This window comes from Natator depressus, chromosome 5 (genome assembly GCF_965152275.1).
Source record: "Natator depressus isolate rNatDep1 chromosome 5, rNatDep2.hap1, whole genome shotgun sequence".
Taxonomy (NCBI): Eukaryota; Metazoa; Chordata; order Testudines; family Cheloniidae; genus Natator; species Natator depressus.
In genome coordinates this window covers 99,048,808-99,070,167 of record NC_134238.1, presented here as the reverse complement: position 1 = coordinate 99,070,167, position 21,360 = coordinate 99,048,808, and the positions used below count along the sequence as shown (strand labels likewise).

At 45.7% G+C, this 21,360-nt stretch overlaps 1 protein-coding gene across 1 annotated transcript; it reads right to left on the bottom strand.

The window, feature by feature from the left end:
* Positions 1-818: 818 nt before the first annotated feature.
* DMRT3 (doublesex and mab-3 related transcription factor 3) lies at positions 819-14,025 on the bottom strand. The gene is made up of 2 exons (XM_074953293.1): positions 13,605-14,025; positions 819-2,539 (listed from the first exon to the last, which is right to left on the bottom strand). The coding sequence occupies exons 1-2, from the start codon at positions 14,023-14,025 to the stop codon at positions 1,575-1,577; spliced, it is 1,386 nt and encodes a 461-aa protein (XP_074809394.1). The 3' UTR covers positions 819-1,574.
* Positions 14,026-21,360: the final 7,335 nt, after the last annotated feature.

Here is a 21,360-nt window from a genome sequence, read left to right as displayed (position 1 = left end):
TTAAGATTAATCATTTGTATCTGTATTACAGCAGTGCCTCGCACAGTTGGGGTCACTCTGTGCTGGGCACCGGAATTGTTTTGAGGGGATACGTTCTCCACACCCCCTTGAATCCTGCCAGTAGTTGCATCTACACCAAAATATGTGTTAAGGTGCCAGCAAAAATCAATTGTCACAGAGGTGTGGTCATTAGCTACAGGTGGAAAAACTGATACTGAAACCTAGATGACACTTTGCTGAGGAACCCTGTATATTAATTGTTCAGTTGAGAGGTCCTTAGTGCAGGTCTACTGTATATATGATGGGGGCAGCGTTAACTGCTCCTAAATCTGTAAAGATTTACAATGACAAGTTGCTCAAAGTCCCATTTTAAAGAAATGTCTTCTAACACCACATAACTTGCATCCTCTCTCCTTTATGCTGCTGTAGCCTATGAGGAAAAGGAGCTATGAAGAAACATCCTTTTTTCTGCTCACTCCTAGTATAGCAAATTCTGCTTTACTCAGTCAACCTCCTCAGACTCAGCAAACACATATCTTCAAGATACCTTAGCTTAACTGACTACAACATTTGACTGATGATAGCATTTGTACTGTGAGGATTGCCATGCTGTTTATAACCACTCCACAGCATTTGGGCACCGTTTGACCGTTAGTCATGTTCATTCAATGGCTTCAGGTTCCTGGCCAGATCTTCAAATGGTGCAAATTGGCCTAGCTCCATTGAAGGCATATTTGCACCAACTGCGGCTCTGGGCCTCACTTTAGAAATGTTCTTTGCCCAAATATAAATGACATAAACCAAGATCATCTTCTTAGTTTATTTTTCTAGAGTCCTTAGCATGCTACATTAACCTGACAATTTTTAATCTTGTGTTTATTTCACAATACATTTCATGCAATTCACAGCTGTAATTGGTTTTACATTGACATTACACATGTTTTGATCTAGCCATGTGAAAAGAATAATTCTTAATGTTAGTTGTCTCTAAAAAGTGTCCAAGCTTAAACAGCACAGAAGCAGTTCACTCTAGTCTCATGTGCAGTAAGTCATTTTGATTTGTTTTTGGGGAGAAGGGGGTTGTTTTTGTTTTTGTTAAATGTAAGGATGAGTATTGGCATAAGAATATAAGGTCCCTGCTTAGTCCATTTGCAATTGAACTACGTTCTTTTGATTTCTTATGTCCTGAGGAGTCCTCTCTTATAAAACAGCATTCAAGTATTCTATTTTAACATCCCCGGTTGTCTGAGTTAAGGGGCAAGGCAGACCTTCAGCTTTAGGTTCTATTATAAATCTTCCACAGTCCCAGCTTTCCCATAATTATTCTGAGCATTAGAATCTTCCTTTGTAATAAACATTCAGCACTAAAGCCATAGAGTATAGCTATTTGGCATTTTCCAGTGAAGTGCAAGAAATTTAATAAGTTATGTCTTTATTGCTAATGTACAGTACCAAGCAAAGTCACTTTTTTATATAATTGCAAGGGTTTCATAGAGAATGTGTCCCTCCTCTTGTTGCCCAGTAGTTCAGCTGAATTGCAAATATCACTTACTTATCGCATGTCAAGTGTCATTCTAAGATGATGTATTGAGTATTCTAGAGTCTGAAGAATCAGATCTTTTATCATAGTCATCTTCTGTATAAATAGGTTGTTTAGACACAATTGGACATCCATCATCAGGGATTGAGATCCTGGGGTCTTCTGATGAGCGAGTAGGAAGGACAGGTGAACTTCGGAACACACTGGTAGAATTACTGGAGAACGGGCTGACATACTGGGATCTCAGCTGGTACTGCTGCTGCAGCGTCATGGTGTTCCATAAGGTGACATCATTAGGTAGAAAAGGACTGGACTGATTTCTCGCCAAAGTGTTCCTCAACATCAGTGGGTATCGTGGTGGCTGTGGGAAAGGGTGCTGTAAAGGTACAGCCAAAGGATTTGGCACAACACTACTAGAATCAGTGGAGAATCTCAATGTGTCTGGAACTCTAAAGGCTGATCCTACAGACCACTTAGAAGAGGAAATAGGATATGAACTCAGCGTATGTTCAAAAATGTGCCCATTGGAAGGCAAAACAAGACTGTCTGATTCTGTAGAAGTTCTGTCCCCACCAGTTACTGAAGATCGGCTGGACAAAAGGACCTCAACAGCACTTACCAGATCACCCCCACAGCCTTTCAAGATTAATTCAAGCACGGTTGGCTTTTGGTTGGGGAAGATTTTTTTTAACACTTCAAGAGGAGGCCTGTTGGCCTTCAAACTGAAAGGCAGAGAAACTGTCCCCGATGGACCTTCTATCAGGAGATGATTCTGTTCTGCGTGGTACTTGGGACTACCTGGTCGGCTCTCTGTGCTGCCACCATTTTTCTGGGCTGCATAACTACCTTCGTCCACTGACACTATTTCAGGGCTCTCGGGAGTGAAGCAGCTTTTGGCTTTTGTCACATCAGGGGAACTCCTTTGGTCTGTGTCTTTGTCACTGTAGGTCTCAGCATTATCTGTTCCACTTGTGTCACCCAACCGTTCCTCAGTCATGTCTGTAAAGTAGAAGGCAGTTGGGTTAAACCTTTCACAGAGCCCAAAAACTTTTTTCATACATTGTATTATACATTTGTTAACATGAATGAAGCAAGAATTTACTGAAGGAAAGAATATCCTGAGATTACAATAAATGGTTGAATGAAGTGGAGATCCTATTTCCATTGTGCCTACATTAATAACCTGTACCCAAACCCCTCTCTCTGTGTCATGCTAAATGATACGATACCAATGCTCAAGCCAGCATGGTGCTCTCTACTGAGGACTAGCTGACCTGAGGGGAAATGCACTACACATTTGATACCCCCTTGTAAATATCTTCATTTTTCTACATTATATAGAAAGGGAATGGGTTTGGTTAACTCCATTTCTGCTAATCCTGCTGAGTGCTAGATTTGCCATTTCTAACTCGGATTCCCAGTCATAAGACACCAGTACATCAGCTGAATGCCAGCCTTCCCCAAAGGCATTTTCACTCTTTTAAATCAGTATTCTCTTAGGACCACATCATGCTCTTAGTGAATGGACTGTGCACTGAAGTGTTCTGAGGGGACCTGGGGCACAAGAATAATCCCCACAAGGCCAAACAGCATTAGTGAAGCTATCCACAAGTACTACTGTCTCAAGGCTGAAGAAGCCCTCATTGCCAGCACACTTTTCCTCTGCTCCTACACAAGCCAGCCCCCTCCCCACCGCTGTTCCTTCTAAGCTGTGTGCGTGTGCGCACGCAGGCAGATCCTAAACCCCACGCACGGCAAAACACCCTGCGCACAAAAATTTGCACAGAAGCACAAAAATTTGCACAGAAGAAATATTTGCACACACGGCCTGCCAAAAATTTGCACAGAAGAAATTTTTTGCTCACATGGCCTGTCAAAAATTAGGGGGAACATTGCTCCCCACTCTGAGCCACATATCCCCCCAATCCATAGAGCACAGCTCAGTTGCATGCTGGGGCAATAGCCTCTTGTCTCATCTCTCCTACACCTGCACTCTTACCTTGTGCAGAAGACTATAATATTCCCACTATGTCTGGGAAAAGGGAAGGGGGTAGAATTTGCCCCTTAGATTCATGAAGCCCTAGTTCTCTGTATATCAGTTAGATTATAATCTATTATACCCTAATTAATATAGTACACTATAGAGGAGGCCAAGATTTTCCAAAGTGACTAGTTATTTTGAGTACCTCACTTTTTGCATGTCCAACTGGGGATGCCTTAAAGGTGTCTGATTTTCAGAAATGCTGAGCAACTCTGAAAATCAGGCCCCTTTCAGGGCACCCAAAAATGGAGACACCTAAAATCACTGGTCACTTTTGAAAAACTTGGCCAGAATGTGGAAAGATTTTGGAACCCTTTTCAATGTGACTCCTTGGTAGAAATAAACAAAATAAGCCAGGAGAGTTGGTTCACTGGCATTTTTTAAAGAGAAAGGTTTCAATATATTTTGCTGGGAGATATTCACTGTTATTTCACTAAGGACCGATTCCGCCTGCCTGACTCATGTAGAATAGTATCCTACTCCCTGAAGTGCTCCAGTGATTTTACTAGAGCTCAGCACGGAGTATGTTGTTGATGCTAAGGGTGAGGCTGGCAGAATCTGGCCCTAATTGTTGTTGTTTTTTTAAATAAACACTGAACAAAGCTTTCAAACTTTTTGTTGCAAAACTGCACTAAAATGAGGCCAACTCATTTATTAACCTTACTAGCACAAGGAAGCAGCCTGGAGCAAGCAAGGAGCTTTGGGGCTGGAAATCATGCTAGTAACCACTCATTCAAAACTGTAAGTTACTTCAGATAGGTTTGCAGACAAACAATCTGGAGTGCCCCGTCTGTCCACTGCATGGAATCTCTTTCCTAGTGATCACCAGATAGGGGAGTGTTCATTTTCTCATGGTGCTGATTAAATGTATTATTATTGGCCAGCTCAGCCGCTGAGATCTGCTCCCAAGCAGAACAAGGGCTTAGTGATCTTTGTGACAACATCCCCCTTTCCCAGGTCTTGAGAAAATTCCCAGAGCTGGGGCTGTATTACTGTTTTGTCACACATACACATATCTGCTGTGAGGGAGCCTTCCTCTGCACGTTGCCTTGGGAGCGTGGGGTAGGCCCTGGTAGTGAATTTGATTGGAAGGAGAGATCCTGGGGCTCCAGAACCAGCACAGAGATTCAGGGCTTATATGGGAATGGTCCTGGCCTCCTGCAGAACTCCTGGGATATGCATGATTCATTCTTCAGGAGAGCAAACCCCATTTCCCAGATGGAATAATTGCAGAGGAATTCAGCAAGTCAGAAATCCTTGTGGAGATTTCATCCCCCTTAACTCCCTCTTCCTGGAAATCCAGTGTATATGAAAAATATTAAGAAAAGTTTGGTTACCTTTAAAGTTTGCTTTTTAGCATCTGTTTTGCAATGTCAAGCTCAGGCCCTACCATACCAGTTTATGCACTATGGCCACGTCTGATGCACAATTAGGCTATGAACAGAAGTTATAATTTCACATGCTGTTGTATCAAGCAGAAAACAATGCGGGTGCACTTCCTGTGTGCTCCATGTGTGTCATTTCTGTCTTAGCAGCAAAAGAAAACAGGGACGGGGAAACAGGAAATTTACCCACACACAAGCAAAAATGATATAAACATTTTAAAATTGATATACGTGTGTGTGTACAAGGTAATTGTGTGTAGGCCAGACATTATTAGAGGAGAACTCTTGGTACTCCATATGCTACCCACCTTCATCCTCTGCAGACACCCAACTGCTGCAGTGCACTGACTTTAAGGACCTGATCCTGCATTCTTCAAGTGTAGCTTCCATTAATATCAATGGGAACTTTACATGTGGAAAGACTGCAGGACAGAGCTTGGAAGATAAGCTGCAGCAGCTCTTGCCCCTGCGTGGTTATTTCTGGTACACAGACACTTGAGGAAGATAGTATGGTGGTATTTTTTCTTGTAAATTGCATGCAAGTAAGTGTATTTCAGAAGTATTCTTAGTTTCCAAAATGTATTTACTGCTATGTAGCTTACATTTAATACTGGGCACCATAACCTAGCAAATATATATTGGAAAATATATTCATATTACATCTCCCAAATCAGTTAAATACAGCTCTGGCCTTGTGAAATTATTACTTTATGAGTTTTATGTTTTGGGGGTGGGGTTAATTAGCTTTCAAATTTTCTACTTTGTCTTTATGAAATTTGACTTAAAGATGTTTAAGACATTACATCTATTGAACTAAAAATCTAAAAGTATGTGCACGCTCTCTGACTTCAGTGACATCAGGATAGGTTCATAATACACATACCCTATAAAAATCCTTATTCCTAGCCCCGTATCTGGGCTTGTGATTGGTGAAACATGCACTACATGCAGGAGGGGTACGTATCTCCACAGACTGCCCAAATCCTCCTGGTATCAGAGTCACAAAGGTAGATTACAACTATTTAAATGAAATATTTGTTTCTCATTGTTACTACTTCACAGGGATTTTCCTTCCTACCCTTAGTAAACATTTAGAAAATTATATATAGTAGGGTTGATCCTATTCTTATAATAAAATTCTTCTCTGTATGGTTGTCAGTCAAAAGCCTTTTTCCTGTTGAACTGATCTGGATGTGGCATACACCAATTCAAAACTCATGATGACCTGTAGATGTCACAAATGGCTAGTTTCTTAGACAGGTCAGATGGTGACTGCCTTGAACCACTTAACAGGTCATGCTGATTTCTTGCCTGGAAGGCAATTTGTTTATTTTGTGCAACTTATCTGAACACTAGTTCCTCTAGCAAATGCATAGATGGTATGCAAGTGGTGTTTGGCAAAGGGTAATTTTTGTTGGTTCATTTCCTTCTTTTTGTGGGAATGGTTGAGGTTAGATTTTTATGTATTTGCAATGAGCAGAGAATAACAACTGTTAAATAATGAAGGAGTTGGAAAGGTATATTACAAATCCATACAAATATTCTGGACAGTGAAATGCAGAAATGTAACATGCAGACTAGCCACATCTAGGGCTTTAATTTTATATTACTCCCAAGTATAGGATGAGTCTTCAACTACTAAAATATAGATTTAACTAAAAATGAATGTATATTTTGTTCTTAGCCCACTGTATCTTTCTGTGATATTCTCTAACTTCTCCTGAAGGTGATCTGTATTTTATAGAAAGAAATCTTGGCTTCAGGCAACTTTTAGTATTGTTTTTAATAACACATATGCTGTTTCAGATTGCATGCATTCAGTGCCCTGTTTTGTTAGCCCTCAGGTAACCAGAGAGAATCGCTTTCCTTGTTTATACTAATAATGGAGAACTTCCATAACATGTCTCTCTCTCTCTCACTCACTCACTCACACACACATTTTTATAGCGAGATATAGATATATATACACAGAGCAATGGGAGAAGCGTGTGTATGTATGTGCTATAAAGATGTAGACATACATGACCGCAGGGATTGTGAGCTCTAAGGGAGAGGTCTATACAGTATATCTCTTCCTTACACATAAATACATTAAAGATTGTGAGATTTCATATACTATGATAATGGGGCCATATAAGTACCCATGAAAGACAGCCAGACAAAAAGCCATTCTCTCCAGTTCATTCCTTCACTGAAAACATGTCTAATCCTTTGGGATAAATCCTGCTGCCCTTAATAGTCCCACTGATAGCCCTTCCCGAAAATGGGTCTAAACTGTATCTGATTAGGAAGGCTCTACCTGCAACCCAAATTTACCTGGAGCCCACCCCTATCTACTGTTATCCCGGTTTCTGTCCCCGTAATGACCTGACACGGAAAATACCGTGGATCCCTGTGAAACTGTTATAATAGTCACTACCCCCAAAAAATCCGCAGCAGCCCATTTCATTGCAAACTTCCTCCCCTCTTTGTAAAGGCCTGTGGTTCCTGGGCAGATGGAGAGTGATTGCTCCTAAGTTATTTTTTCCCCACGGGCAATGTTGTGCTGTGAGTTTTAAGCAAAACCTAGCACTTAAATCAACGAAAGGCCCAGTGTGGCTTCTTCATAGTATTTGTTTAGGAGCACTAATCATTACTGAGGGGCAGGGAGAGGAGACCTGTGTTTATGGGAAGGGTGAAGATAGGAGGAGGAAGAATTATTTGGAGTGGCACAAGACGGTGTAATGTAATGGGAAGAAATTAAGAAAACTACAGTCTAAGGAACAGATTCTGATTCCCGAACTGAACTTTACTGGGAAAATAGCCTTATTGAAGTGATCAGGACTACTCCAGGAGTAAAGTAGTCCAAGTAAAGGGTATTAGAACCTGGCCCTAAATCAGGACACACTGGATGGCTCTAAAGCCCAGAGTTATAAAAGATGGGACAAAGCACTGGCTAATATATCCTAGGGAACAATCCTGTTACCGCTCTCCAGTATGCTATTCACTGTGGTATCTAGGAACCATACTCTATAGGGGAGAGAGGATCTAAAAGGTGTCTCCCATCTCCAATTTCTATGACTCTGTGAATTAAGAAAAGTACCGGACTGGTGAATCCGGTTTTAAAAGGAACGATACAGAGGGGTGTTCGGCTGTTTTGAGGTATATCAGCCTTGCTTTCTATTGCCCCCTGATTGTAAAGGAAGTCTATTTACAACGAACGCAAAGCAACCTGGCAGCTTCCGAATGAGCCCCGTGACTTGCAACCTTAATTAAAAATGAGAGAAAGCAGAGTCATTGGGAGGGAGTAACTCTCTGAAGGTCTTGCATCCAGGGAGGCAGCGGAGGTGCAGATAAGCAAAATCTCCCTCCCTTTCCACGAAGAAGTGCAACACCATTGAGGGAAGGGGCTGGGAGAGCTCCTGACAGATTGATTTATAAAGATTTACTCCTTTTTCCCCCTGTAAAGCTGTTAGCAGAAAGTGCTGACTGGCTGGCAGGGAAAAATTTCTCATCAATGCTCTTTGATTGTATTTTGCAAACAAAATGCCTGTTGCCTGGTAACATTTCACTTGAGCCTGACCTTCTCCAAAAGTTATTGCTATCAAATTCGATTTACACTGTCCTCCTGTTATTACAGTAATCTTTTAAACTGGGAAGTTCATATATCAGGGGGGAAAGAAAGTTGGGTGTGCAAGTCAACATCGCTTCTGTCCGCCAGATTTATATCCTGCTGGCGGAGTTTATTTCTGTTGCACTTGCTGGAGGGAGCAGAACCGGGATTTTCCTGGCGTTTCCTCCCCCAGACACACAAGACACCCCTCCTCACTCTGGATTTGTAAGCGTCCCTGGCCTGTTCTTTAGCAGATGGGGAAGCGAGTACGGCATGCAGAGATTTAAGCTTCGGATGGGGTGGTGGAGAAGTCGCAACGCTTCTGCGGGTTACTGGTGGGTTTGCAGAGAGCTAAATGTGTCGCTCAGGGTGGGAATAGTGCCTATAGTCCAGGCCGGGGAGGGATGAGTGAACAAGGGGACCGAGAAGTTTGGGGGCTGGGAGTCAAGTGCAGGGCTAAGAGCCAATAGCAGATGAAAAGAGGGAGCTGGACTCCAGGTTAACACGACTCGAGCCAATATTCAGTGAGTTCTTTGGCTGGCAGCTCAAGCCGCGTAGCCGGTGTGTGGTCGTCGTGTGTAGATGTGTGATGAGGGAGATGCTGTGAGCAGGGCTAGAATCTACACACACACACACGGGCATGTTTAGGTGAAGCTTTGGTCGCGAACTACCTGTTTAGAAATCAACGGGCCACCCTCTGAAAGAGGGAGCTTTTAACCCAAATTATCGGCTATTACAATTAGGCTCTGATCCCGTCCCCACCGAAATCAGGGACAGTTTCGCCCTCCGGCCCAGTCTACACCAATCCTGCATTATCTTCCCCCTGACATTTACTTTCCGACCCGGAGCGGGACCCGGGTCTGATTTAGGAGGAGTTACTGAGATGGGGCTCATTACAAATCCTTACAGTGACAGGCGCTGGGCCTGCCCCAAGGGGAGGTGGGAAATCACAACGCCCCACACCGCGCCACTGGTAGCTGTTCACAACTAGAACTAACCCAGAATAGAAGTAACAAAACTCGTGTAAATCAGACAATCCATCGGAGCGCGCAGGAAAGGAGATGGCCCGCGGAGACCGTGGTCCTACAGCTGCCCTGGAGGGGCCTTCCTTTCTGAGCTGACAGCAGAGTGCGTGGGGAAGGGGGGAGACCCCTGCAGCAGACCTCGGGGAGGATGGGAAAGCCCAGCTGGTTCCACAGTGGCAAGGAGAATAAAATAACCCGTGGCACTGAAAGCCATCTCTCCGCCTGGCCCTGCAAAGCCTGGCGCACCTAAACTAGCCTTACTCACCCAAGTGGAGTCTTTGACTTCCCTAGGGGGATCATAAGGCTCTACGAGATCTGGCCCCTGGATTCCTTTCCTCCCTCCGACGCTATCATTTAAATCTTGCCCCATTTTGTTCGGGGCGCGGGGGAAGAGCCTGTTTCCCTTCCTTTAGCTCGGATTACAGCGATCCAGTGTTAATTCCCCTGCGGAAACGATCCCACCCAGCCAGGACCCCACCGACAGATTTGCTGTAAGCAACTTCATTTCTTTCCTGTCCTCTGGGAACGATGACAAGTGGGACAAAATGCCAAGCCCTGGCTACAGTGCAATGAGCCTGGGAAGACCACAGAAACTTTCCTGACAACATTGCAGCCAAATTGACTTAACTCTGCCAGCGCTCCTTCCCTAGCCACTGGAGAAGGGGCGCGCAGCGCAGCTCTAGGGTCCTGGAATATCCGCCCCCCTCCTTTCCGAGCTAGAAAGGGAATGCGGCCTGTAAAAGTCCAGAGAAGCAGCCAGCTCAGGGTTATAGGTTCCCTCGCTCTGAAAGGACCACGGAAAAGATCTGGCGTTCAGAGCTGATCAGCTCCCGCTTTGCTTTCTTTTCCACCAGCCCCTCCTACATCGCATTGAGGTGGAGGGACGCTGTCTGGGGAAGGAAGGAATAATGGGGGTGAAGGGGAGCACCTAACCCCAGTAACCCACCTTTGCAATGACCCTTATTTTTGGCTCGCGGAGCAAGCGGGCGGGGCTGAGTCTGTCGTTACAGAAACACTCAAGAGCTGAAAGATGGCTGTGGAAAGATCGTCGCAAATCCAACTCCGTTTCTTTCTAGGGGTTCGTGGCCCTTTGGGCTAAAATTCCCTCTAATCGAAGGCTGCAGTTGTTTCAGTTATTAGTGTCCAGAAAAAAAACCCTGTAGGTATATTGAAAATAGCTCATGCAAGTTAAACTACCCAATGCGCAAACCATCTTAAACCCCTAGATACATGAATAATAATTAATTGAGGGGGAAATATTTGTGACCGATCTACGTTCTGTAGCCAGTGGTTTGTTTACAAGAGTTCTGTGTCTTTTATGGGCTAATTTTTGTTTGACTCGCTGAAAAACCCTCTCTGGGCCACACCGGTTCATTTTGTGCTCCTGTTGATTTCACCTGGAAGTTTGTTTTAATAAGTGTGTGCTCTTGCCCCGTACTCGGTGAAAAAGGCTTCGGTTTGTGTTTTTCCCCAGAAAAATGTTTCTTTCACGCATCAGCCCTGTGCTATTTGCACTCAGCAGCAAGGCTGTATGTATAGCTTGTGCACAGAGAAATATTTTAAAGGGTCAGATATACAGACTTTACGAATGAAGTCTCTCAATCAATCGAGCCTCAGATTTGCAATCTAGCCCAACAACACCGCTTCACTTATGTACCCCTTTGCATAGGTAGTTTCTTAATTTTAGAGAATTAAACTGAACTAAAGAGAGGGAATATGTCTGTATTTATGTTGCATGGAGGTCAAAGGGATCTCAGCTATATAAACACGATGCCACTGTTGTCTCGTTTTCCTTCTGACATGTCCCGAACTCTTTCTTATTACCGGCTGCTCTTCAAAGAAAACAAAAGTGCCAGTTCCGTCCCTTATTCTTTTAATGACGCTGCATATTCAGTGTTTTATTGTGTATTGTTATGGCTTGGGGAATTGTTTTGCAGCCTCTGCCCCTGCAGATGGGAAAGGTTACCCCTTCCTAAATGCTTTAGCTGAACAAAAAAGTGCAAGCCCTAAAGTTTTCAGGGGATTAATTTCAGATTTGCAGTGATAATGGGATACGATGTAAGTTCCGATTGGTTTCGAGATGTTGAACAATAAATAATACATATATTATTCAACTGATACTAGTACTATATTGCTAATAATATTTACTACATGCGTTTCCTTTCCCTTCCCAACAGCCCATTCATTAGTTAATTTCAATGGCTGGACCATGGATATATATCGGCATTCATTTACTCTGTACGTCTGAGGCACAGAAATGGGTTCCCACCAAAGCTATCAACTGAAACAAGAATTGCATTGAACAGCTGTGCACCCAAACTGGGTCACTCCCAATGGTGCGCATCCAGGAAACGCTGTACGTCACAAGCCCCCTTCCTCAGCAGAACAGCAGCTCGGGCCGAAAACTGCTCATTGCGGTCTGGTTAGTTGTGTGTTGATTTTCATCACCTGGTGCAAAATAATCAACTCAGCGGTTTAATTCGAAGCCTGAGGTTTAAACGTAAAGTGTATTCCGGCCTCCAAAGGTGCCCATCGGAGCGGGAAAGAGACACGTTGTTCTACGTAAACTGTTTTCTCCACCACAACACAAAAATAGGGCAGCGTCTAAAAAATAGAGCTGTCTAAAGATCCACCTGATGAAATGAGTTATTGCAGAGGCGCCAGGCAGGCGCTATATTGGGACTCCGACGGGAATCACACCGCAGCCCCTCGCCTTTGCAAGCTCAGACCTGGCGCATTAGGAATCTGTACCGCTTCTGTGACATGCAAAGTGCTACCTGACCTTAACGTGCCCGGGCTGTAATTCTGGAGCAGCTCCTGCGGTCCTTACTGTCTATCGGAGGGTGTTGCACGGGCACTCATCACCATAACATGGGAGCCCCTCACTCGGGGGCCCCATCCTTCGATCGCTTACAAGTAAACGGTCTTCCTTCACATTGCTACATCCCGCCGATTTCAAAAGGACCCTCACTGGAATCGGCACTGTTGAAAGTGTAAAGGTACGCAGACGCATGGCTGTCCATGTTTGCCCCGTCCTTACTCGGGCAGCCTCCCATTGGGGCATGACTGAGTTAAAGCCAAGGGAAGGAGGTGTCCTGGAGTGAGTTAAATCAGCTATTCGGTTTCCTGTGAGGAAAGCCCAGGCTGAGACTCTGCTGTGAAATGACACCGCCCTGCAGCCTGGCGAATGCTGAGGCCAGGGACATGCACTGTGGCTAGGGGGGGTTTCTACCCGCTCAGTCTGATTCCCTACAGTGCCCGTGTGCCTGGTCAGTAGCTGTCGGCTATTTGCAGGTTGAATTCTGTTTCCTTCTAATCATTTTTCAGTGGCCATGGTTCAGGTTTAGGTAGCGAGTCCCGGGCCAGTCAGCCCAGTCACTTTCAGTGTGGTTTAATAATACAAAGTCCTGACAATCGATCCGATTTATTAAGACGCCCCCTCGCCCCAAAAAGCCAGCTCATCTCTCTTGAAAGCCAGCAGCTGGTCAGTGCCCACTTCCCCAAACACCCAGGCCCGGAATCTGACCCCCTCCCGGGCACCGCCGTGAAGCAGAAATAATTCCTTGAGAGCCGGTGGCGCGGCCCTGGGGCCAGAATCGGGCTCCGAAGGGACTCTCGGCAATGGGCAAACGCCCGCGTCACCGGCCCGAACTCCCCACAGCGAGGACGGTCCCCGCAGCTGTCTGCAAAGACCGGCAGCTGCGGGTCTGGACCACAGGCTCCCTCCGGCTCGGATCGAGGCACAGCGCTGGGGAGCCTGCGGCCCGCCCGCCCCCGGGGGCCCCTCCCGACCTGCTATGGGGAACTCCCCCTGCCCGCTGCCTGTCACGGAGCCTGGCCCCGTCACTCCCCCGGGTCCTCCCCGGCTTTGCGGGGCCCGTGGCTTGCGGAGCCCCCCTGCCCCGTGTCCAGGCACCGAGGGGGCTCCTCTCCTGCTGGGTCCAGGTCCCGCCGCGCCCGCCTGATGCCCGCGGGCGCTGAGGAGCCCCCAGGTCGTGCCGCCCCATGCCCCGGCGCTTACCTGCTTTGGGGAGCGGCGCCTGCAGGGCGGCGGGCTGCTCGGAGGCCCAGCGCAGGGCGGCGGCGGCGGCCAGCTCGGCGGGGGCTCTCTGCGGGGCGCAGTCCCCGCTGGCGGCGGGCTGCGGCGGCGGGGGCCCGGGCAGGGCGCGCAGGGCGTCCGGGAGGAGGCTCTCCAGGCTCTCGTTGGCCTGCTGCCGGCGCAGCGCCACCTGCGCGGCCATGACCCGCTGGCGCTCGATGATCAGGATGCACTTCTCGCAGGTGCAGTCCTTGAAGCGGCAGTAGCGCTTGTGGCCCTTCAGCCAGGACAGCACGCCGTGGTTGCGGCAGCGGGCGCACTTCGGGGTGCGCTGCAGGGGGGCCCGGGGCGGCTGGGACACCGGGCCGCCCATGTACAGGTACGGGGAGCCGTAGCCGTTCATGCCCCGCGCGGGAGCCCAGCCGGGCTGGGCGCAGAGCGGGGAAGGGGGCGGCCGCCGGCTGCCGGGGAGGGGCCGGTGGCTCTTCCCTGGCTAAATCCCGCCGGGCGCTACGGGCGCGATCCACTGGGCGGCATCCAGCTGCTGCTGCTCCCTTCGCGGCTGCTGCGGGCAGGTTCCCCGGCGCCGGCGGCTGCGGCTGGGACCCGGCGGAGAGCGCTCTGCCCAGTGCCGGAGCCTCCCCTCCGCGCCGCCGTCTCCTCGCTCCGCTCCCCGCCCCTCCGCTCCCTGCCCTTCACCTTCCCCGCAGCCCGGCGCCACGGGGGGAGGGGGCGCGCCCAGCCTCCTAGGCAGCTGCTGGGGAGTGGGGGGAGGGGGGTTCCCTCTGGAGTCCGGGGCAAATGGTCTCTCCCGCCGCCAAGCGAAGTCCCAGCAGGAAGGGGCAGGGCGCTGGTGTTTCTCCCTCCCTGGGCAGGAGACTGGTGAGCAGGTTGGAGGTTCAGCTGGGGACCTGTGAGTGCCCAGCCCACCTCGGTGGAGGGAGGAGGCGAGGAAGGCAATGACGGGATTTGGTTTGTTGGGGAAGTTTCTCAAGTTCAGGCAGGGGGATCAGAGTCTCCCAGGACCCCAGATCCAGGAACCCCATTCAACACCATCGGCATACGCACTTCAAAGACGAAGGCGCAGCCAAGCAGGCTCGCTCCCACCAAAAAATAAATAAATAAATAACAAGTTTCCTCAATAAAATTATCTCTGCCCCTCAGGGCTGGGCAGAGATGTTGAGGCTTTTAAAAAGGTATTTGCTGAACTCATTCATCTACGTTTCAGAGAACTAAGGTAAAGAGAAGCTGCATTAGAAATGAACATCTTGAATGCTCCCATGCTTAACCTCCCCCCCCGCCAGGCTCTTAAACTGCCAAGCTCAGATCACATGTCATTCAAAAATCTAAGCCTACACTTATTATTTAGTTACGGGCTGCATCATGCATCCATTCTTGCTTTTTGATGTTCCTCGCCAAGATGGCTACTTGTATGTAAACCGTCCCTGTAGAGAGGAAACACAATTCACATCAAATTCGTGCAGCCACTTAATTAATTTGTTTGATGCATACTAGTAATCCTTTTTTTAAAACTTCCAAACACAGAGATGTTTCACCTACATCACTTAACAAAGATATTTCTCAGATGGCAGCGAGAAGTTAAACACAAAGTTTAATGATTACATTGCAGGAAAGAAAGTGAATACAGTTTGTGAAGGTCAGACGCACCACAGATGTTTATTAGAGGAGTGCATCAACATTTCATTTGTAACTTGTTTTCTTAGGGTACATATAACCTTCTGCTTGGACATTAAATTAATTTCACCGGGTAAAGGACTGGATGCAACACTTCGAAGTTTTCATACTTTATTCCAAGAAATAAATAAATAAAAATAAATTATGTTTATACTGGAACTGCTATTTTAAATTAATTGCCTAATTAGCACGCTTTAAACGTATATTGCTAATTAAGGTCTAAAAATATTTTGCCTGGGGGAATAAAAGTGTGATGTATGTGTACAGCAAAAATGGTCTTTCATTCTGTTACATATTCCATTTTTAAAATGCTTTATTCCGAATTATGTATCCAATTTCGGGATGGGTTGGTTCATATTTTATTATCCGGCGGGCTTCAGGGACCACATCCTGTTTTAAAATTCATCTGTTGCTGACCAACTTTACGAGAAAACTGCATTTGATCAGGTGTAGGATACACTCCATTTTCTTGCAGCACAGACAAATAGGAATACAAACAAAACCTTTCTTCTGCATCGTCTGTCGTCTGCATTTCCTTTCTGTTGCTTGGTATGAGTCTCACACTGAAAATAGCCCACAGACCACCTTGCCATGATTGTGTAGTCGCTACGGGGAATTTTAAACCCTCCGAAATTCTTGCAAAAACACAAACCAGATTAACAGGGGTTTTTTTTGATAAAGTAAAATGAGTAGCGACATCTAATCCATGCACCCAAATAAATACCTGAAAGGTTAATTTTAAAACAATGTAAATATGCTGCACTGCAATCTACAGAAGCCATGCGCGCAAGAGCTAATGAATTCAATACATGGGGTTGCACTGAAGGAACGACTCCGGAAAATGAATACATTTTTAATAATTTGTAGTGTAATACATGGAACAACTGTGGTGATTAATTAATGGGGCCCTTGCGGGATATATCAATATCTAATTGAATTTTATCTATCCATATATTGAGATCCCCAAATGAAATCTTTCTAAAATATGGATTTTTTGTACTGTATTCCAAGGTTATGGATTTCATATACCAGCCCAGGGAGTCTCTCACCAGGTCTATCAGCTATCTGGTTACATATCTATCTCTGGTTTCAGAGTAGCAGCCGTGTTAGTCTGTATCCGCAAAAAGAAAAGGAGGACTTGTGGCACCTTTGAGACTAACACATTTATTTCAGCACAAGCTTTTGAAAGCTTATGCTCAAATACATTTGTTAGTCTCTAAGGTGCCACAAGTCCTCCATAGCTATCTCTCTACCGCTAACATTCACAGGCATACTTAGGTCTGAGGCCCCCCTCTCTCACTTGAGTGCACATTGGGAGGTGAGATTGAAATACTCGTTTGATATAGTGCAGTAATCCTTTTCTCATATTTGATGGGAATGTTTTTCATATCCTAGTATTTGACAACATCTCCCTATAGGGACAGGTTTGTATTTATGTTAGTAAAATGCCCCCTGCCTGAAAGTCTATTGTAACCCAACACCTGACAACCCCGAGTCCCATTTCTGTTTTTAGAAAAGGTTTATTCAAGCACATAATGGGATCCCAGCAGAAAGCCTTTCAGAAGAAGGGGCTATGGTAAACTTCACCACATGAACTCCGTTACCAGGGCTATTAAGCTTTTAATTGGAAAATAGCAGAGGAAATTTCAAGGTGACTATAACGTGTTAGCAGTTAGTGCCCAGAAGAATAGATTGAAAGAGAATGAATGTGCAGAGCATATGGTCCAAATAACAGTTAGGGGAAAGTGCCTGGTTCCACTAAGTCCAGCAGCTTAGACTTTTATGGGAAAAAATCCTCCAAGAAATCAGGAAAGATGGAGTGAAAAAACAAATGTAACTTAATTGCACTGAACCCACTGACAACGTGTTTCCATTCGATTTTGATTTTTTTATGATAATCAATGGTGTGAGCGCTCAGTTTGACAGACAATGGTTAGAACGCCTAGGGAATACAATTTCCAATGATCACTTAGAAATGCTTTTGCAAATTACACCTGGACGTGTTATCGAAAGCCAAACAAAAGCAGCCATCTGAATAGTATGTTCATATTACTATTTTGCACTTGAAGTGCATGGATCTTCAGGGAAGGTCTTGGTTTGACAAATAATGTGACATCCATTGAGGCTTAACGACAAGGAGGGAATTTGTCTACGTTTATCTATTAACTACAATATAGGACTTATTAGGAACATTTATAATTACTATCTGTATTTTTGGATTACATGAAATTGGGCTTCAGATAGATCCTCATGCAAAGTTTACAAACGTTTCTTATTTCGAGATTTGAGTAGTAGAGTTAGTTTCAATTACATCTCAAAGATGCTCTTAGCTAATGTCAAATTAAAAGGAAAAGATGGATGAGCAGACACTTGCCCTATGATTGGTCAGTCAGTCAGTCAGTCAGTCACTTCAGATGGTATTAAATGTTCGTGTTCTCACATAATTACTTCAGGACAGAAACACACATCAATTGGGATGGGTCCTCCAACGAATAAAGTGCGCTGCATTGAAATCAGTGACATTAAATACATGGCAGATTTCAGAAATAGAGGGGTTTATCCTGCCCAGGATCACACAGATAATTAATCAAAGCTGCCTAGCAAGCAGCCAAGGAAGCACTAGAGATCTGAATAGAATTAATAAAGGTCACTGATTACCAACCATTCATAAATATTTTTGAAAGAAAGGTGACGATTTGTATTTTCATGTTACACCCCCTTTGGCCCCCTGCAGAGACAATGTTCCTGAAGTTCCCTTGGACTGTCTTTAATGTACAGTATCCACAAATCTCGCCAGTTCTTTTCTTTACATCTGGCTGCGATCTCGAAGGAATGAGAGCGTCGTCGAAGTTAAAAAGCCTGGTTTGGTGGCACTACAGTACAGTGCCGGTTGTTCTGAAAGGCGAATGTGTTGCATTTGTTTTTTTAACTGGGCCAACCGTGTTCCAGGAGGTATAATTGCCCCCAGTGATAATGCTGATCCTAGAAATAGGCAACGCTCGGCTATGCAACAGAACAATGAAAGTACCTCATCTCTGATGGCCTCTTTCCCACTGTTCTTTAGCCAGTGCAGCGAATATAACGTAATTGTATCAGACAAACCACCTGCCCCAGAGAAGCGTGTTAACCCCTTACACAATCTGCTAACGAGACCATCAGCGATGACTAAATAGTTTGAGACAATTTTAACAGGCCGTGTGACAAATGTGATGCTGAGGGCTTGGTTGCTCAGATGGAGCTATTTCTGTTTGAGGATATATAAAACCCAGGGCTCCACAGACAAGGGAAGAAAATACACGGCCCCAGCCAGCGGAAGACACATGGGTGACAAGAAATCGATGACAGGTTCAGAACTCGTGAACTTCGGCGCTCGCTGAAACATGAAAGTTCCTCGGTTACATGCAAAACGCCGCTGGCTCAGAACCCCGTTTGGAAACTACGTTCACGCGAAATGCTCCACTTCACGGTATCTTCACGAAACTGCACAAAGGGCATTTCCTGCAACTCGAGAACCTGAAGGAATCTGAAAGAAAAAAGTTTCAGTTTTCCAAAATCCCAGGGTTCAAGTGTTTTTGCCTTCCTCTTCCAAGCGAAGCCACGTCTCCTCCCCGCACATTATCTCCACCATTAAAAGCCAATACTAGTCCGAAAGAGAGCTAATTTGAGAGCATTAGGAAAATGACTGCCTCCTTTCTACAGCTCACTCAATGGAAAACAAGAAAAACACTGATATCTCCCGGGGGTGGGAGGGGAGAGAATCTCGCTGAGCATTCCTGGCATATGAGATGAAACATGGTAATATTTGCAAAATAAACTCACACTTCATCAGTAGTGCTGAGACTTCCTCTAAAGCGATTCGATGTTAAAAAACAATGCAATCAAACAAGTAAACTTTCCGTTGGCATTTAATTGCTTTAACTTTATCCCATTACTTCCATGCACCCAGGTAGCTTTGAAGCAATGTTAACACATCTAACTGATAGGCCACTAGAAATAGGGTCTGTGTAATAACGTGCAACTTTAAATACAGGCGAACTGGGGGTGACAATAGAATATTGAGTGGTGTTGCCACTTGCTATACAAGGGATCAAGCAGGTTTCTCTCGTGCTGTTGGAGGAGTATCAAATCATGAAGAAACTCTTCCTAACGTGTGGAACTGGGTTACTTTTTAGATGAGACGTTCAGCCCTTTAAAAACCATTGCTCACTTGAGAGCTCATGTGGGAGGATGTTTTGCACGTGTTTGACTAAAAAATGACCGCTTTAAATTAGCAAATTTGAAATCTAGTTCTTTGAACCACTTGCGAGAGGCTAAAAGCCCACGTGGCTTTTGCGACGTGGCTGCACTGAGTATCCTGCAACTTTCTTTTCATAAACGCTTTATCACTCTTTAAGCTTAAACACTGTGGGTAAATACAGCATAGCTCCTAAAGAATAGTGCCTAGAATTAAAAACGCAGACAGGAAACATACTCCGACGCTCTACAGATTTACCTGGGGTACTGGAATGGTATCTCCTGTAGAAGTATTACCGGTCTTGTCAGATCTGCAGATGCTTAGGACACTTTAAACACTATCTAAATATATCTTTGGACAAACGATCAGACGGAATGATCGGGTGCTTTTACCGCTTTTTACAATCTCCAAGGAAAAGTTGGCGTTTTGTTTTTAGAAAGCAAGTCGGTTAAATAGAAAAACTTTTAATTAACACTAAAGGTGAGCCCTTCCCTTGGTGAAAGGACATGTTCAAAGAGGGCGTAGACGGGGATTTTAGGACGTGCTTTTCGAGGGCAGCCCGAGAATGAGCGTGCGAATTTTACCTTTCTTTGTTACTGTCAGAACCTGACGCTTATTCGAGTATGTTTTTACAAGCGGTATAGGCATTTCCATCCCCCCCCCCCGTTTGAACTTTCCCGTTCATTAGCCTTCAGAACTAACTGCCAGGAGCGCTGCTGTGCAAAGCCAGGGTTTAATCACTTCTCTGGCGGAGTCCTCCAGCCGAAGGTGACAAGACGCCGGGATGCCGTTCGGGGTCCGATGCCGAGAGAAGGCGGCGAGCTGTTAAAGTAACAAACCCCGCTGCTGAGTTGCTCCTTCAGGTGGATTGGGCCAATGGGCCCTTCCTTTCCAGGGGCTTCCCTACTGGGGCCCGATCCTGCTGCCAATGGTAAACTCTCATTGATTTAACCTGCAGCAGGCAGCCTGCCCTTAGGCCAAGCGCTTTCCCAGCAGTACCCCCGGGGCTCCAGGGGCAGTCTTCAGCACATCCACCAGGCTAGGGCATCCCCTGTTAACACTTAGATCCACCCTGCTGTCTCATGGGGCTCTGGCTGCTAACTAAGCCTTCTAGCCGTCCTTGGGCTATGTGGAGACTATCAGGGCTGTTTAAGGCTGCTACCGTATTAGTCATTAAAAAGCGCAGCGGCATCAAGGATTCAATCCACCTACAGCCAGAAACGAACAACATCCAGTGCGAACATTGTTCCATCGGAACTAGCCGGTTTTTCCGCTGTGAAATTGATGCCTTAAGGGAGTTTAGTGGGTACTGTGCCCTTATACAGGCCTTACGGCCAAATTCTGCCCTCGGTTGGGACACGTGTGACCTCATTAAGTGAGAGCAGAGTTTATGCCCTGGGTAGACCAGTTGTGAGAGGGGCAGCATCTATCCCTCAAAAAGTTCATACCTTTAAATAAAGAGATCTGGGGAAAACTCACGGGGTCTGATCCTCAACTGGTATAAATTAGCGTCTTATTGGGTATAAAATAGCCCCCTATTCTTATAGCGTGGACATTTGTTCACCGGTAGCATCCCTGAAAGAGAGGGGCCTGATTCTGGTCTCATTCCACTATAAATCAGGAGCAACTCTATTAGCGGAATGAATTTACATGGGTGTGAGATCAGATTCACCTCCAGTAAGCGGCTGTTAAAAATCAATTACTTCTGCGTTTGGTTAACTCTTGTCACCCTCTGACTAGACTACCGCGTGCTGTGGAAGCTATCAAAAGAAGAAATCGGATCGTGAGCAAAACGGGTGCTGACGACCT